Consider the following 19,626-nt stretch of genomic DNA (forward strand, 5'->3'; position numbering starts at 1 on the left):
TGAAACTTCTTCAAATGGTATAAACAATTAGTGAAGACTGCTACTGTAGGATAAGTGGGCTGGTTCTTTTCCCTAATTTGTGTCAATTTCTATGAAGAGCTATTTTTCACCTTGGAGAAGCCACTATAAAATATTCCCCCCTTTTCAAAACCCTATGACAGTAAAAGAAAAATAGAGAAAGGAGGTTAACTAGGGAAAATTCTAGGCTGGAATCACCGCAAATTGTGAATACAAGTATTCCAAGAAATATTTTTAGTATTTTCGTACTTGAAAGAATTCTAGAAAAGTGACTAATGTATACTTTTAGATCCATTCTTCATTCTCTGGTGAACTGAAGCATGTCTCTAAATAGTAAATGTTCCTTAAATTGTAAGTCAAGGTAGGTGAGTTCACATTAAGCAACAAAGGAAAAAGTATGGCATTTCATTAAAAAAAAGATTATCATTAATAAATGTATAATAGAATTTTATAGTGGATATAGGTGCTACTTAGGGTTCACTTTCATATAAAAACTAGTTAGATAAGCAAATTGGTATATAACATAAACATATTTTTTTAAAAAGTCACCTACCCTTAAGAGGATCATGCTCTGCTCTCATAATATCGATAAGGGAATTTTCCAAAGAGTGCATATTCAAACTGTCATACATTCTACTTCGATCCTGGAAGAGAAGAGGAAAAAAGACATTATAATCTATGCATTTTCAAAACATGATTACAAAAATACTATCTAAATTCTCTTACATAAAAGAGGACATCTGATTAATATATTACCAATTAATCTGTATCCCACAAAAATACCAGTAACTACAGATCTCATGAGCTACAATGTTCCTTGTATTGGAGGACATTATTTTCAGTACATTTATCTCTTAAATCTTTTATCAAAAGCAATCTAATTTTATTGGCAATACTAATGCAAAACAGTAAAATAATTTCTATGGTTACCTTTCTCTATAAAGTTTCCTGAAATCTTATATACACAGAAAGTATTCTTTGGTTAATTTCTAAACTTTTCTCAAGTATTTAGGAAGACAGATACTGGCACGAGGAAAACAAATATTTGGGAGGAAATATTTTAGTTCCATAATTGCACCATACTTTAAACATCTATCAAACCCTTTGTTATTTGACATAGTAGTCTGAATTTCATAATGAGTGCATAAACATCTTATATGGCAAAAATAAAAAGTATAAGATACTAACACCAGAACAAGGACTAATGCCTAGAATATTCAGATTCATATCTTACTCTCTAAAGTGCTTCCTTATTTGTCTCTGCATTTTTAAGCCTGCCTCCCCCAACTCCCCAGCAAAATAGGCACGTGGAGGAGAGAAGAGTAAAAGCAGTAATCTCATTAAGTCTGCTACTTCACCAAGTCTCCAAAGTCTTGTGTTATCAGAACCTTGTTTGCTGAATGTTCAATCCCTTCACTTGCTTATTTGAAAGAATCTGACTCTTTAATGTCCATGAATTTCCACTGTATTCTGTTCAATACATACTCAATGCATCTGAAAAAAGGTACGTGGGGAACCACTACAGAAGCTTTCTGGCCCATACCATCATCTAGGAGTCTTCCCAAAATACTCACCCAACCAGTTAAGTATGTGTGTGCACGCATGTGCAAGCTTATATATACGTTAGGGAGGCAGGATAGTCCATTCTAAACTCTAAAAAAAAGATTGTCACAGAAAATGGAAAGGAAGAATCTGAAAATTAAGTGGAAATAAAAGTCCCCATAGAAGTCAAAATAAGGCACTTAAGAACCTGGGTCCATGAGCTTCAATAGAGACCAGAAGTCTCTGAGATTATATATAATAGACTGTTCATGGGTGTACAGTAGTCCCCCCTTTCTGCCTTTTGCCTTCCATGATTTCAGTTATCTGTAGGACAATACAATAAGATATTCTGAGAGAGAGAAATGCCACTTTTACATAACTTTTATTACATTACATTGCTATAATTGTCCTACTTTATTATTATTGTTGTCACTTATTGTGCCTAATTTATGAATTAAACTTTATCATACATACGTTTTCACTGGGAAAAAAACAGTATATGAAGGCACTATTTGCAGTTTCAGGTATCCACTGATTGTCTTGGAACGTATCCCTCATGGATAAGTGGGGACTGGTGTATACATACATTTTTTTTTTTCCTGAAGAAAAGGTTTATAGCTTTCATCAGTTTTCCATGGGAGTCCACAATCCAGAGAAGATTCAGAATCAGTTCTTTAGAAAGCTGAAGAGAAACCTAAGTAGCTTTTCTAAGAATATGTCTATTTATTTACTTTACTTTGATGTTTAAATTAAGGTTGTAGCCTTTTTAAATCTAGGGGTTCAGAATCAGCACTGTAGACTAAATAAGTTGCTGTCAGGGATTTAAAAAAGGTAAAAAGTAACACTGAATGACGGAAGGAACGCTAAACTGGAGGCTCTTATTCCAGCTTTATCACAAATTAACTCTATCAGTACTGTTTACTGATTTGTACTGAAAGGCCCCTGAGGTAAAACACATGCATCAGTAACAGCTGCTCTCTAGAACAGTGACCTTGATTAGTGATGGAGGCACAAAGAATCAATGAGCTGTAACAGTTGTTCCTAAACTTGAGCATGTTTCGGAATCATCTGGAAGGCTGGTTAAACACACAGACTGCTGAAACACATCAAATTCAGTAGGTCTGGAGTAGAACCTGAGAATATGTATTTCTAACAAGTTCCCAGGTGATACTGATTCTGCGGGCCTGGATATCACAGTTCATAAGCAGCAATTAGTTTCTTCGTCTGAAGTCACTAAATCTCTCTAGGCTCTGGTTCTAACTCCTAGAAAATAATCATGTCAGACAAGATTATGCCTATAGTCTCTTTAAAAATTACAGAAAAGACTGAAAATACTCCAAATTAATGAAATATTAATAAAATCAAAACAGAGAATAGGATGGCCCATATGGGCAAAAATGACATATTAATTTTAGGAATCTATTCAAATATGTCCGTCTTCCCTGTGCTTCCACAATACTGTGTTCATAACCAATTTGTTGATTTTCCTGTCTCTTCCACTAAACTTCTAAGTTGATTAAGAATAGGGACTAATTACAGAATATAGTTAGTTCTCATATCTCTGCTGAATGAATACTCCTTTATCTTTACCATAAAACTCAGTAAAAAATGTAAAAAAAAAGTCGAGTTCTGTGAGGAGAAAGACTGTACTTCTTAAACAGTAATTGCAAAGGACTATAAAACTTTCTCAGAATCCTCAATGGAATAGGTAGTCAAATGTTAACTGACTAAACTGACACAGCATCAGATTAATGTGGCTTGCTATGAATCTGAATTTCCAACAACCCAATGGAAGATTAAGCACTATTATACTGAAAGTTCCCAGATGTATTTAAAATAGAATTATAAAATGTAAGCTGTAATGACAAAAGTTAATGTTCATATAATTAAGCAAAAAATCCCTCTGCAGGTATGCCATATCATGACGGTTCTAAGAATACATTGTAAATACTTTAAAATACTTTATTATCCTCCTTACCCTAAATCCTCACAAAAGAAATATATTACAGTTTATAGTTATCTTTTTAGGTTGATGACTTTGAACAGAACCAACCTATGCCCAGTCAACTGATGACCTTAATTAATGGTAACTAATAAACCACCCAAACAATATTTCCCAAGTAACTTCCTTTTTCTCGAGGTGTAGGGGAAAGTACACTCTACCTTCATTGCAAGAGGTGTGATCTTGCTCTAGAGCATGGTAAAATTATTGCCTGGGTCATGGACAATATTTAAAGTATGAAAGAGAAACATCCTTAAACTAACTATAAATATCAGTGACCACTATATAATTAATTTTGAGAGGTGTTACTCAAAAAGGCTGCATCTATTAATAACTTCCGCTTGAGTGTCTATATCTAACTCAATCAGTGAGACACCTACTTATAAGGTCTCTTATTTTCCTTTTTCTGTTAAGTATTTGATCCTAAACTCCTACTCTAGGAAAGAAAACAGCAAAGCTATTTTAAAAAGATTAGCTTGGTTATACTTTGTAAAGCATCAGCTGCATCTCATGTGATTTTTAAAGCAACAAACATAAAACAGCCGTGAGCAACCAAAGAGCACATGACATCTCAAAATTGCTTTTTGAATTTAATGAAACCTATAGGCTTACGTGCAAAAGATATAGATAATTCCATTAAATAAATTGTGGGAATTAAAATATGACTTCTGAAAAAACAGAAACAAATCTGGTTATAAAACAAACACTCATGCATTCTTCTGAAATAAAGACATTAAGAAAAGTTGTGTTCATGCAAATTGTCATCAGTTTAAAAACTAAACAGAAAAACTAAGGCAATTTTCAAGTGACCATGAACACAACAATACTAATTATCATTAATAAATATGGAAAATCATAGCAATGTAATTTACATTTATTACAAGGCTATTTGAAAACACCAAGATATTCACAAAAATAAGAATCTATGAGGAAAAGTGTGCATGCAATCAATTCTGAAATATAAAAACTATCTGGCAAAGAATCAACTAAATGGGCTTTCAGAAACTGAAATTACAGAATCTCATAATAATTAACAGAATAAAATGATTAGAAAACACTGTTGGAAAAGGTATAACCTCTTTTATTATAATACTTATTTCATGGTTTTTCTTAAACCCAGATATTTGCCACAAACACTTACGGGAGTGTCAATAAAAGCTTAGAAAGGCTGAAAAACACACAAAAGAACAAAGTGATCCTAATCTTGAAAAAAGATGACCTAAGCAAAGATTATAAACACTGAAAAATAACTAAGGAGGTCAATGCACAATATTAGAAGCAGTATGACAAAGGGAATTCAAACTTAATTACAATTTGAAGAGAGATTAATTTTTTTGCTGGGATATATTAAAAACCCTGTTTTATTTTAAAATAAGTGGTCAATTAGAAACTTTTCCTCCTGAAAATGAGGTACTCTTCCAAAGAAAAATAAGATTATAGAAAAACCCTACATTCTTATATTTAATGATTTAGCAGATGCTTGAAAATGTATTATTCTGCTTAATTAGAAAGATCAGCTATTATTGTACTTATAATATTTGTGTTTACTTCTCTAATTTTTACTTTAAAATAAAGCAATGTAGTGCTAATGTTGTCCTTAATTTTAAGTAGATATTGACCATACATTCCTGTTATACAATGTTATTGCACCATACTCAATTAGTAGCAGATGACGTGCTGCTCTACTGCATAACGTAGTACTCAATCTCATAAGCTCTCTTCTCATTTTCTAGTTGTTCCACTTAGATAACCCTTATTCATCCAACTAGACTCTTACCTTCTCCAAGACAAAGAATAGTATTTTTTATCCATATATCCTGAGGGTAATTAAAACACTAACATACAGAATGAATGAAGATACATTTCTTGAATTTTCTTTATTAATTTTGAACCTCAACAAAGTGTGTTCGTCATTCTCAGGGAAAAAAAAAAAAATCAAATATTTTAAAAGGCCAAAGCTATTCTAGTACTCACAAGAATTAAAATAGAAAGACAAGTGGAAAACATTTCAAGAACAATTAAAGCACTGAACACAGAATAGGAAACAAAAAGAAGGCATCCATTACTTAAGCTGCAATACAAGAGTCCATTCTTTTTCATTTTCAGTGGGCATGTAACAGTTTGATGACTATGAATGTCCCTGAAGTTCATCTGGTTTACAAACCACTATTTAAGAAACGCTTTATTAGATAAACAAATTGGGCTTGGTATGCAACTACATACTGTTTTTTGTGTGTGTGTGTGTGTGAGTAAAGACTCAAATAATATTTTTTTCTGAGACAGATCTCCAAATTATGATTTACCACATTATCATAACAGCCTATTAAAGATTAGTGGAAAGTATCTTCAATTAGTTCAAAGTAGTTTATTATGTGACATGCTCAAGCACTGCAAGCAGAACGTGTGGAAGACCAAAAATTTAGAGTTGATGTATTGACCATTCCCCAGGTGGAAGGCAGGGTGACATGCATGTATATGCTTCACACACTCGATTACTGTTGCAAGACATTACTTTGTTTACAGTGAGCTGATATGTCATATGTAAACTTGTAAGTAATAACCTCAGTTAAAGGATATTTACTCTTTGGTTTAAAACATATGAATAAATATAGCGTAACCTTAACATTAAACTGAAAACTCCTATTTTTCTGGGAAGAGGGGGTGGTATCTTATTACGTTGCCCAGGCTGGACTCAACTCCAGGGCTCAGGCAATCAATCCTCCTGCCTCAGCCTTCCAAGTAGTGCACGTCCCTGGATCTGGCTGCAAATTCCATTGTAATATAATTTAGAATTCAAATTTTTAAGTATGCTTCTTGCAAGGGTAACTAGCTAATGACATTTTAAAGTAATTAGTAGCCCTAAGGATATTCATGCATATATACTGGCTGGGCGTGGTGGCTCAAGCCTGAAATCTCAACACTTTGGAGGCCGAGGCGGGCAGATTACGTGAGGTCAGGAGTCTGAGACCAGCCTGGCCAACACGGTGAAACCCTGTCTCTACTAATAATATAAAAATTAGACAGGCATGGAGGTGCCTGCCTGTAATCACAGCTACTGGGGAGGCTGAAGCACGAGAATCGCTTGAACCTGGGAGTGCAGTGAGCTGAGATCATGCCACTGCACTTCAGCCTGAGTGACAGAGTGAAACTGACTCAAAAAAAAAAAAAAAAAAAAAGTAATTCATAGAGATATATAATACTCTTTTTAAAGTCAGAAATGTTTATAATTTATATTTGCTTTTAAAAAGTTTTAAATGTGAGAGTTTTCTATTTTAAAAAATTCTTATTTAAAATAAAATTCCAACCCACAAAATTTTACATATTAACAGAAATAAAAATCAACCTACAAAACTAGTTCTTTCTTATTTATTGAATTCAATTATGTGTTCACCTCTTGATATAGGTAAGCCTGCAGTATCCAAGTACAAGAATTAAGACTTCAGTTCTAGAATTTTGTATTATATTCTAGGCCCTAATGAGTTTGAGCCTAAAGGAAATAAAAAGTAAAATGTTTTAAAATAATGTACTTGTTAACAAAAATATACTTGAATTACATTGTATGTGATGACAAAAGGTCAGAAAAGCAAATAATCTCCTCAGATATTTAAGTGACTAAGTATCTTCTATAATTTTAATTTTGCCAAAGAATGAGAAACTACCCAACATTTTAAGATATCAATTTCATTTTGTAGCTGCTGCTGTATTTTTAAGAGGCTCAACTTCAAATACCTCAACCTTTTATGGAAAGATGGAAACACATAACAAATTATGTATAAGCACTTTTAGGGTACTTAGAGGAGACAATGACATTTCTTTTAAGTCCAGTTGAAAGGTCACATACTACCTCCACTTCCTTAGACTAATGCCTTAGACCCTTTGCTCAAAGAAACCAAGAGGCTTGTATTCTAAAAATAGAGGCAAGCGGGTGGGGCACCAGGGAGGAAAAGAAATGGCCAAAACAGATCAGAGAAAGTGTAAAAGCTGGCTGGAAAGGCCTTAAATGACCTAGTTCAAGGTCCCCCTTTTACAGATAAGGAAACTGTGACCCAGAGAGATTAAAGCCCATAAATTATGTCATTCAATGTCATAAAGATTATGAGGAAGAGGAAGAAGATCCAAGTTACAGGCCTTCTTTCCTTCCAGTTCCATTCACTTTCCATTATCTCTTTTTTTCCTCCACCACTGTCTTCTACTTCATCACATCACACCTCTGGCTCAAGTATCTAAAGGGAATGCCAATATCTCGGCAGTTTACCAGATAAGTTTATCTTTAAGCACCAAAATCATTTTTCCTAAAATAAATCTCCCTAAAATCTTAGGTTATAAAACAGGTAAAAGCAGAGTAGCTTTGACTGAGGTCTAAGTGGGAGGGCAGCCCCAGAGGCTGATTTGAAAGCTTCCCTTTCATTATCACCCCTGTCTCCTTTCTAGCATTCCACCAACTGAAATCAACTCAATAACCTGATTTCTGGACATCTGTCCCTGCCTCATGGACCCTGTAATGCCAGCTAATTTGTATTCTTTTCCATGGATACTTATTTCTCCTATATATGTATCCATCCTATTGCTTCTTTCTGCACAAACAGAGTAATTATGTCCTCTTCTATCTGAAAACATTTCTCTTGCCACCTTCAAAATAATTACATAAATTTTCTTCTCCTAAACATACCATCTCCTAGGCATTCATGTGTTGAATTTAAATACAAAAATGCTACCATAAAAATGTCACTAATAAGGTTTAACTGGACGAGTAGAGAAGAGAGTAGACGTAAATAGCTAACTTACATTAACAAGACAATACCTTGCAAATTACATGAAGTAACTACCACTTCTAAGTGAAGACCCTGGCAGGACTACTTTGGAAAACAGGCAGGACTTGGCTAAAACAATTGTTAGTGGTTGATTATCAAAATTGGTGCTAACTTTCTAGATTAGAAAGTTACTTACAAATGTATTACTAATCTGTTTATGTCCTTACTTGTAAAATCATATCATGTTAATAAATTAACCAAGGAAGAGACTTAGAATAACACAGCTCCATTCATAAAACACACATGACGTTAAGTCTATGCTCATTCAAACTTGAGCTCTCTAAGAGAGAACCTGCATATGTAAGGACTGAGTTTTCTATATCCTGTAATAATCTTCACCATCTGGTACACCTAGTATACATTCAAATTCAGTTTGCAAGAAGAAAGATAGTATTTTGTAAAAAGGTGTGAATGTAATTTGATTAAGGCTAACTCCCAGCTTTTTCACTAATGGTTTCTCCATAGAAAACTGATTATTTGGAATAAGTCAGGGTACAAAAGCAGTAACAAAATTTAGAATACTAGGCTATAAATTGTTTAATAAAGGTGAAAAAACGAAACCAACAGAAGTCTTTTTTAGAAATATATCTCAAAACAAATAGACTTCATGACAAAAATTTACTGAAAAGTTCTATGAAACATTAAATACAAAGCTGCATGTTAAGTAAACATATCATTTTGTACCTAATTGCATATAATTCTGAAAAGAGATACAATCTGTTTAGTTTGACTGATGTTTAAAGTCAGGTGCTCTTGTGTATATAATCCCTTTTTCCAAAAATATTTATTATGTTTTAGAAATATAAAAGGATTAATTACTCTTAAATTTGAAAATAAAAAAATTATTACATTAAATAGTTCAAAGCAGGTGATCCTTAAAAAATAAATTGCTTCAGTGTCCTCTAACATATGTTTCAATAGGTATAATAAGAAAGTAAATAATAAATCCTACTCATAACATAAATACTAAACTCCTAACCAAAATCCTAAAAAGTATACACTGTGCAGCCTACCTGGTCTATTCTGGATGTTCCGGCTGCAGTGCACCAACTATCTTGGAGTGAATCTGAGCCCCAAGCTGGCAACTGCAAACTAGATCTCACCTTCAATAGCATAGAAGTTTTCATCAGAAATCAGCAGTTGTCTTCCCCATACCCACCCAACGAAAGAAAGAAAGAAAACCAAAAATAAACCTCTATCTTAAATCCTCATTCCATCCTTTAAAGGTTTAAGAAAAAACAAAACAAAACAAAAACTTCACTTGCAATAGCCATAAAGGAACTTCAACAAAATAATAAAAAGTCTGGGGGGAAAAAAAAAAGTCTAATCAACATATTAGGCCACATTTAGAAAAAATAATCGGTGAATTAGTGAAGATAAATTTAAATTAGATGCAAAAAAGCCCTAATATTATTTTGCCACAATCACAGCTGTACTAAGTATATTCTAATATATATACAGCCGATTGTAGTCAAATCTAAGAATAGTTAAAATTACAGAACATTTTAGCTTAGCTATATTATAGGAGAAACAAATTTTGGTGGCCCATTAGAGTTTATAAATGAAAACATTCTTAAAGAGTTGCCAATTGAAAGCTTCAGTATGTATTTAATCAATACAACGGGTTTTTCTATGTTTTACTAAGCTTATTTTCCATTGCGTGTTTAGAGAATTTTTTTACATTCTCAATTTTCTCTGTATAGATATTTTAACCTTTGTTAATTAAATTACAGGCTTAACAATTAAAACTTTATTTGAAAAAATGTTAATTTTACCATACCACTACCACCACCACCCAATTCCCTATTTTGAAAGATTAACATTAGATATAAGGTCATTTACATACCATTCTTACCTGTAAGGGTAAGAGTGTATTACTATTGTTGTCTGTTCTGAACACATTATCTTCAATCCAAGATTTTGGAGTCAGTGATGGAGTTGAGCGAGTAAATTTCGGTGGTGCTATGACATTACCAGAAAACGGTTTCTTCAATGGAGATATCTGATTCATAGTTCCTGGGATTCCCATGTTTCCGGTTCTACGATGATCTCTGCCATGCATTGCTCCCCAGGACATACTTCCAGTGCCCCAGCCACTGCTCTGATGGTTGCTCCAGGGAGATTGTTTCAGAAGAGGCTGGGGAAAACATAGCTATTTAAATTGCGGTATTTAAAGAGTTTACAATTCAAATTCAAATGTCAGACCTAAGAATTTATATGAATGAAATATATAAAGGCAAAAGAATACATCTTTTCTAGGTTATAAAAGTAATAGTCTTGAGATCTTTCTATGTGAAATCATATTTGATGCTGGTCAAGTTTTCATCTTCTTGTGTACTATAAATGATATTTTATGACAGTTACTAAAATAGAACCATGCAGTTCCTTTTTATCCTTCAGAAATAACTGTACACACGATAAATATGAAGAAAAAAATTGAAATTAACTGAAGATTCTTAAAGATATAACATACACGGTGATCTTAAAGCAACCATATTATGCTAGGCACACAACTAAAAATATGGTCTTTGTTAATTAAAATATCCTACTTATGCAAGTGAAATACATTGACTTCATGTTTCCAAAACAAGTTGCACTGCTACAAAAGTGGGAATTACTCTATTGCACAAATTAAAATCCCCTTTTGGAATAAGGGCAGTATAGAAACTATGTCATTTTTCTGCAGTTTGTTTAACTGTTAAGGCATATTATTCCAGTTTTAGTATAGTTTGTGTTAAAGTGTTTTCGTTTTTATTTCACTTAATTATCCATGAACTTTGAAGCAATTATCTGATGTTGCCCATAGGTGGATCCACTGAGGTATACTGCCAATTAACTATATGTTTTGATTATTCCACTAGAGATCTTGATACAAGTCTCCATCAAGTTGATTCATTTTCAAAAGTAAATTACATCCTAATCTAAAGCCTGTGGCAAGAAAAGTCAAGTCATCAAAGAATGGTAAATCCACCAAAAGGCTAATAATTGTAGTTTTGGGTTTGTTTTTTTTTTTAAAGAAGTATTCATTGCTGGTAATTCTACTGTCAATACATTTATACTTTAATACTTTGGTGTTAAGATGTAGCCAAAGAAGTATGAACCATACAGTTACTAAAAATATGATTCTCTTAAAATTGAACCTGCTTTTTATAAGACAATTAAAAGAGAAACTCCTGATCTACAGCACCAATTTTTAAAAACTTTTAAATGCTAACATAATCATGAGTATATATTACTCTTTCCTCCTCCACAGAGTTCCATGGATAATTAAGGAGCCATGGACAAACCACTTCAGTCTTGAGGGCCTTACTTTCCTTATTAAATGATTTAATGCTCAAAGTTATCTTCCAGTGATTTAAAATTCTATATGAAAGCTGTGTGACCTCTCACACTCCATGGCTAGACCCATCTTTTGTCCAAAAGCAGATTACAGTTAAATATGGATCATTGTGTATGTTCTTCCAACGCTCTGTATCACAACTTTAAGAATACAAAATTACCTACAGATAATTTTCTGTGGACAAGTTTCCAGTTAACAAAATGAAGACCCTGAGATACAAAAAACAGTTGCTGAGGATTATAAAAATCATGAAAATGTGGAACATTATTTCAAAATCCCTATTTTCAATCCTTATAGGCCACATTCTCTTTTCTAAAAAAGAAATCAGTGATTCAACAAAAACTGTTCACTATCACTTTGGTTAACTCAGATAAACCGTTAACTTTCACTTGAGTTAATTTAGATAATATTCACTTTAAAAAAGACTAATCCTTGAAAACTTTGGTCAACTGAAAAAGTTATGGGGTTAAGGTCATATTTTGCGTCTCTGTCAATCCTTAATTACGAAAATAGAAAATGGACTTAGAATGAACACTGCAAGAAATGCTAACAAGATTCAAAACCAACAAGACACTCTTTCGACGTCAATTTACCAATCCAGCGGTCACCCAAAAATTGTATTGAGGGAATAACAAAAAAGATCTTGAATCAGAAAAGATCCGGAAAATAAAAACCTCTGCCCAGTGTTATTTCATAATATTACCTACTTAAAATACACACGGCTCAATATTCCCTTGCAGAAGGTTAAGGCAACCAAAAAATGTACCGAGAGTCTACAAGGAAACACTAATCCCAGATCCAAGTTCAGTTTTGTCTTAAAACCCACAAAACATGACCCCAACATTGAAAAGCACAGAAATTAAGACAATCGTGGGGTATCTTGGGTTGAACCCGAGCCGTCACCAAGTTTCTCCTTCCCAGTACTGTGAGCCGAGAAGGCGACACCGCGGGAACCAGGTCCTGCGAGGAGCGCGGTCAGCCGCTCCCTCCCGACTCGCCGGTGGCCCAGGGTGCGGCGCTGCCGGCAGGTTGACCGGGCGGAGCTTTGCGAGCGGCTCGACGGACCGCCGGGCCGGCTGCGGCTTCAAGGCGAGATCCCCGCCGGCCAATTAAGAATAAACAAACTCCAAAGACAAAAAGCCTTTCCGCCTTCCCTCATTGGACGGTAGGACAGAGTCAAGGGCTCCCCCGCACGCTCCTTCTCCAACAATCATTTTCCTCCTGCCCAAGTTCACTTTCCACGGCCGCTCTTCCAAGGCCCCTGGCCCGCCCCCGGTCCTCGCCGCGCCTCCCCGAGTCAGGGGCCCGGGGCGGCGGCCCTCCAGGCTCAGGGCACCGGGTGGAGCCCGGGATGCGCCAGCTAGGAGGGTCAGGGAGAGACGCCGCGCCCGGCAGCCCGCGGCCACGGCGCTATTCAGCCCCTGCCCCAGCCCCCACCGCTGCCCCGGGACATTCGAGGGGCGCCCGGCCAGCCACGGCTCCCAGCGCGAACTCGTCTCCCACGCCCCCGCAGCCCACGGTGGCTACTGCCTTCCCACCCCGCCGGGGGCTGGGGTTCCGAGTCCTGTCACGGTTGTCCGCCCTCTCAGTCCTACTCGCACTTGCGCGAGTGGCCCCGTCGCGGCTTCTCTCGGGGCTAAGGTCGGGTCCCCGGCCTCCCCGTCGCCGCCTCCGTCCCCCGCCCGCAGTCTCCCGGTCCCGCGGCGCGGCCATGCCGCCGCCCGCCGTACCTGGTGGTGGTTATAGGAGTTCCTCTGCTGCAGGAAGGCGGCGGCCGCCGCCTGGTGCTGCTGCTGGAGCTGCGGGCTGACGGGCGACCTCCGGCTCTGAGGCTGCTGCGGCGCCGCGGGCGGCGGAGGCTGCTGTTGAGGTAAATTCATGGCGGGCGGCGGCGGAGGGGGCACAGCGGTAGCCGAGAAGGGGCCGCCGAAGCCGCCGCCGCCGCCGCCGCCGCCGCCGCTCGTCGGCACGCTGAGCCCAGTGCAGCCGTGCGGCGACACGGGCGAGAAGCTCGGGAAGAAGGCCGGGTTCATGGACGACGGCAGCCCGGGGTAGAAGCCGTTCTCTGAGTCGGGGCTGGGCGGCGGCATGGCGCTGAGCGAGCCGCCGCCGCCGCCCGGGGTGGTGGCCGACGAGCCGGGCGGCTGCGGCTGCGGCTGGGGCGTCTGCTGGGGTGGCGGCTGCTGCTGCTGCGGCTGGGTCGGCGGCGGCTGCTGGGGCTGGGGTGGCGGGGACGCGGTCTGCACCGACCAGGGGGTGCCGAAGCCGGGCAGCGGCGGCGGCGACGCGGAGCCGCCTCCCCCTCCGCCTCCTGGGGGCCCCCCGCCCCCGCCGCCGCCGCCGCCGCCCGGGTGTGGAAGGTCCGGGCTCTGCAGGCTGCTGAAGGCGCCCGCGCCAAGCGCACCGCCGGGCAGGAGGTTACTGGGACTGTTGAGCAGAGGGTGGTTGGGGGACTCCATGGAGCCCGGCGCGGGGTTCACCGGCGGCGTCGAGGAGGCCAAGCCTGCATTGGGGGACTCGGCGGCGCTGCCCTCGCCCGGGGCTGGGGTCTTGCGAGGGCTGCCCGCGCCTCCGTGGCGGCGCCGCGGGGCTGCGGGCGGCGAGGGAGGGAGCTGCGGGAGCGGGGGCAGGTCGGCCGGACGCTGCCGCGGGGCGAAGTCCTGCGGCGAGAGGTGCTGCGGGTGCGGGAGGCTGAACTGCTGCGGCGGCTGTTGCTGCTGGCGCTGACCGAGCTGCGCCGGCTGGAGGAGCGGGCCGGCCGGCGGCGGCGGGCTGAACCGACCGGGGCAGTGGAGCGGCGGAGGCGGCGGCGGCTTCGAGTCCGGAGGGTGGGGAAGGTGGGGAGGGCTGAACTCTTTCCTCTTCTGGCTGCTCAGCTGCTGCTGCTGCCGCTTACTGAAGTCCTGCGGGGAGGAGGTGCGGCAGCAGCAGCAGGAGGAGGCGGAGGAGGAGGAGGGGTGGTGCAGACTCGGTTTGAAGTCCTGGGAGGGGAGGAGGTGGGTCACACCCGCGATCGTGCCGCCGCCGGGGTGGTGGTTGGGGAGTTTCTCCGTGGCCGCCGCCCCCGAAAGCGGCCGCGCCGGCTGCTGTGTCAGCCCCAGCAGCAGCTCATCCTGCATGGTCTGCTGATGCGCCAGGAACGGGGAGGAAGAGGAAGCGGCGGCGGCGGCGGCGGCCGGGCTGCCCGCGCCGCCGCCGAGGGGGATGGAGAAGGGGGAGGCGGCCTCTAAGAAGCCGGTGACAGGCAACGGTGGTGGCGACAGCGGGCCGAAGGGCGTGGCGGAGGGCAGCGGGTTGGCGGACCCCACGGCGTAGGGACCGTACGCCTCGCCGCTGAACAGGGGCCCGGGGCTGCTGCTTCGAAGCGCGGCGGTCTGCAGCACCCCAAACCCGAAATCCCTCATTTATCTGGCCGCCGGCAGCGGGAGGAGAGGCTCCTCGTCCCCTGCCCCACCTAGGAAGCCGCCGGCGCTGGGGCTGCGCGGCCGTGGTGGAAGGAGGGGGAGTCAGTGAGAGAGGGACACCGTGACTGAGCCGGGGGCACCGACTTCGGCCCCACCACCCCTCGCGGCGATCGCCGCCGCCGCCACCTCCCGAGACCGGCTCGGGCGCCGCCACCGCTCCCGTAGCCGTCGCCGCCCTGGCCGCTTAAGAACCCCGGAACGTGCGTCAGCGCCACCTCACAATCGCGCCGCCCCCCGCGGTGCGTCCCGGCACGCGCGGGCGCGAGGCCACCGCGCCCCCGTCGCCCCTCCCCGCCCCTCATTAATATGCAGACGCAGCCGGGGGCGCGCTCGCGCTCCCGGGAGGGCGGGAGCGAGCTGCGCGTCTCCTCGGGCCTCTCCGCTCCCGGGGAAATGGAAAGGCCCGTTGGGGCGGGGGTCGGCTGGCTGACAGAGGTCGGGAGCACGGGGTGGGCGCGCGCACGAGGGCAAGCACGCGCCTGGGAGGGAGGGACGGTTCCTGGGCAACGGCCCCTCCCTGGCGCGGGATCGGCGCAGAACCTGCCCGGGTCGCACGCGTCTCCGCCCCTCGCGGTGCCTCCTCCTTCCTGTCACCTCGGTTCCGCCCTAGGTGAGGAGAAGCCCTGCCGCACCACTTGGGCTTCCCAGGGCGGGACTGCCCCGTGGGGGAAACTGAGGCCCGGGACCTCGACCAGCGCCTGCGCCGTGCGAGCCCGCGTAGAAATAGATGCCCGAGGACCCCAGCGCAAGGCGAGAGAGCCCAGCGCAACCCGGGGGGTCCTGTGGTGAACTCGCATCTGGGCTCTGCAGGCTTGAAGTCCGCTGAGCGCCTGGCGCCTCGCCCCGCACCTCTAGACCCCGAATGCCGGGTCTAGGACCCCCTCGTCGCCCTAGGAAGCTCCCTCTAAGCTTGTTTCTGTTTTTAGGCGCTGGTAGGGGTGCTGTCACCGACATCCTATAGCCGCCGAGAGTGTTTCTGTAGGGTAAACATGAAGCCTCGGAGCCCCAGCTGTATTCCAGGCATTTTCACTTGGGTAAGAAGTAACAAAGTCCCTGGAACAAACACGCTCCGCGTGGTTATTTACACACTCCGATGCGTGGAACGGGTTCCACGGCGAGCTCCCATGGTAACCCCGGGCCAGCTCCGTTTCATAAAAGCGTTTCATGTGCCATCATCAGGGCTGCAACATGGGACTCCTCCCAACCACATTCATTCTGGCGTCCCCGCCCCTTCCCCCCAGGGAGACTCTAATTTATTCCTAAGCTTTATGAATTTTCAAGGGAGAAATAGTTCTTACATCAGGGAAAAAAAGGAGGTTCTGACTCAGCAGCAGACTTGTTGAGACTTGCAAAATGGAAGGGAGAGAGCTTTCCAGGGTAGAGCTCTTTAGAAGCGTTGGAGGAGGAACTAATCCTGTGTATTTCCTTTTGTATAGAAACATTTTACATACAGTATTTGAAGGTCTAGATAAAGAATGACAGAGTGATCCATACTACATGATGAGATGAACTTCATGATCCTGTTTTGTAATTTTAACGTTTTGCTTGATGCTTAGAGAAATGAAACTATTAAATGAATCCTAGAATATAGACTCTTAACCCCCAAAGTAATGGAAGGTAGATTCAGACTTTACTTGATTTTGGTTTACAAGTGAACTAAGATTAAATATTTAATTTTATAAATTACTATACTTTTACTGATGTAGGCAGAGTGTACATTTTTATAAGTCCTCATTCTGTATTTGAATTCTACTTCTGTTCAGTGTCTTAAATTTATATAAATTGAAATAAACACGGTAGAAAGAGAGCAATATTGCCCCAGGGAACTGTATTTCGTGTATAATGTTTATCTCTGCTATCCTGTCCAATGAACCAAGTTTTATGTTGCCTTTACAATAAGGAAAAAGTATGTTTTTAAAAACTCATAAATGGTTCAGAATTTGGTCAGGTGAATAGAAAATTGGTTCAACTTATTAATCTCAAAATCATTTTTAACAATCAGGCAAAATGTAGAACTGGAGAAGTACTTTTTTTCTAAATTACAATGTCTAGAAAATAACTGGAGCTCAGAATTTAAAATATAAATGGTTATTTTTGCAGTACATATTGACATCTTACTCATTTTTTAAAAGGTATTGTGCAGGAAAAAAAAACTACTTCTGCAACCAAGGAATGTAAAATCTTAAAAACGGATGAATTTTTTTCCAAGTACAGATGTATTTGATTGGAATCATTTGCAGATCCAACAACAAATCTTGAAATAGGGGGAAAATACAGGCATAAACCTTAGCTGTATCATCCATTAACACTGCAGTTAGTAAAGAGGAGAGAGCACATACTTTTAAAAGCTAACTGGTGCCTTTCTGGGCTAGAGTTTTGAACAAAAACAAGATTTATTAGTACTCTGATACTAGTTTTGTTTTAGAGGATTTAGAGCTCTCTGAAGTGGGGAAAAGCCATCAAGTTTGTTGTTACATAATAATGTCAAACTTCCTATTAAGTACACCAAATTCCAAATCCTGCCAGGGCCTCTACTCACTACGTTTGTGAGGGCCCCGTTTTTTTAGAGCAGAAAGTTACTTTCTGACATCTTGTAAGCTGGTGATCTTGCCCTTATTGAAAATATTCAAATGAAAAGATTTCCTAGAGTGGGGAGTGGAGTGGGGTAGGAAGAAGGAGCAGCACGTGGTGGGGAGGGACTATGGTCCTCTAGCAGTTTCCATGCCAAGTCTTATGAGTCCATTTTATGATTTTTTTTTTGTTTTTTACGTGAAAATATTTTGACTCATGATCATTAACTAGGACCTTGACTTTGTGTTTGACAGTCCCTTATTCATTTACTCCCACTGTCCTGGGCAAGTGTTTTTAAAAATATTTTTGCTACAACCCAATATACATGCAACAAACTCCTTTTTATAATTTTAATTTTAAAATCACGTTTGATCTCAAATTCCAAAGTTGGTTTTAACACCTTCTATCAGATTATGAGCTGAAATTTAAAACCACTGTCCTAGAAGACCATTGCAAACATTCTGCTCTGTCTGAAAACCTCTTGTCACATCTCTCCTACATGCATCTGCTAGCATTATGGCACTCTCAGCTGCTGAGCTACATGCTTATTTCACTGAGAAAAGAGAAGCAACCACAGGAGAACTTCCACAGTCTCCATCTGTCCCTGCACACCTTGCCTTCCCTCCCGATACAACGGATGGCCCATCTGTCTGCACTCCTGTCTAAGGCCAGCCTCTCCGCTGGCAGAGTAGATCCTACCCCTAACCTACTCAAGACATGGGCTCCAACAGTTTTCTCTCTCTCTCCTTCATCATGACCTCTTTCCTCTTGAGGAAACACTTCCATGTGCACAAAAACATGCTTTACTAGTTCTCACCTTTGAAAAATAAAGCCAAAACTTTTTGACCGTATATTCTCCCTCCTTTAGCTACTACCTTCTTTTTCTGCTTTTACATTATGTGAACAACTTGCCAGTTTGACTGAGTGTCTCATAGACACCTCAAATAAACACATCCAAAATTAAACTCTGCCTCACTAGTCCTGATCCCTGTGGCGCTCCATTGTTCTAGTTCCCATTTGGCACTCCATTGTTCTAGTTGCTCAGGCCAAAAACCCTGGAGTCATTCTTCGCTTCTGTCCTTCTTGCATCATATCCAAGCCATCAGAACATGTTGCTGGTCCTACCTTTAAATTACTGGCATAACCTAGAGATACCGTGGGTTCCAGATTACCACAATAAAGCAAATATCCCAGTAAAGCAAGGCAAACCAATTTTTTGGTTTCCCAGTGCATGTAAAAGTTATGTTTATAGTATAGTCTAAATATAACTTGTAATTATGTTTAAATAAGTACACAATAGCATTATTCTGAAAAATATGCACACATTAATTTAAAAATACTGCTAAAAAGTGCTAATGATCATCTGAGCCTTCAGCAAGTCATAATCTTTTTGTCAGTGGAGGGTTTTGTCTCAACATTCATGGCTGCTGACTGATCAGCATGGTGGTGGCTGAAGGAGGAGGTGGTTGTGGCAATTTCTTAAGACAAAAATGGAGTTTGTCACATAGATTGAATCTCCCTTTCACGAAAAGATTTATCTGTAGCATGCAATGCTGTTTGGTAGCATTGTGTCCACAGAACTTCCTTCAAAATTAGTCCTCTCAAAACCTGCTAATGCTTTATCATCTAAATTTATGTAATATTCTAAACCTTTTTTTTATCATTTCAACAGTGTTCATAGCATCTTCACCAGGAGTAGATTCCATCTCAAGAAACCACTTTCTTTGCTTATCCATGAGCAGCAACTCCTTCGCTATTCAACTTTCATTGTAATATTGCAGCAATTCAGTCATATCCTCAGGCTCCACTTGTAATTCTAGTTCTCTTGTTATTTTTACCACATATGCAGTCACTTCCTTCACTGAAGTCTCGAACCCC

General features: G+C 41.3%; 1 protein-coding gene across 10 annotated transcripts in view; it reads right to left on the bottom strand.

Annotated features, from left to right (window-relative positions):
• Positions 1–15,324, bottom strand: part of CPEB2 (cytoplasmic polyadenylation element binding protein 2) — a 67,301-nt gene extending 51,977 nt beyond the window's left edge. For 3 of the 10 annotated variants that reach the window (XM_038008695.2, XM_038008694.2, XM_038008693.2), the window contains exons 1-4: positions 13,444–15,324; positions 10,220–10,510; positions 9,387–9,476; positions 572–662 (exon numbers count right to left, since the gene is read on the bottom strand). In XM_038008695.2, the coding sequence (XP_037864623.2) occupies positions 572–662; positions 9,387–9,476; positions 10,220–10,510; positions 13,444–15,117 (2,146 nt within the window). In that variant the 5' untranslated portion in view covers positions 15,118–15,324. The remainder of the gene's footprint in view (positions 1–571; positions 663–9,386; positions 9,477–10,219; positions 10,511–13,443) is intronic. The other 7 variants (XM_008017875.3, XM_008017874.3, XM_008017873.3 and 4 more) reach the window with 3 other exon arrangements.
• Between the last annotated feature and the right edge of the window lie 4,302 nt (positions 15,325–19,626).

The sequence above is a fragment of the Chlorocebus sabaeus genome, chromosome 27, assembly GCF_047675955.1.
Source record: "Chlorocebus sabaeus isolate Y175 chromosome 27, mChlSab1.0.hap1, whole genome shotgun sequence".
NCBI classification, from domain to species: Eukaryota; Metazoa; Chordata; class Mammalia; order Primates; family Cercopithecidae; genus Chlorocebus; species Chlorocebus sabaeus.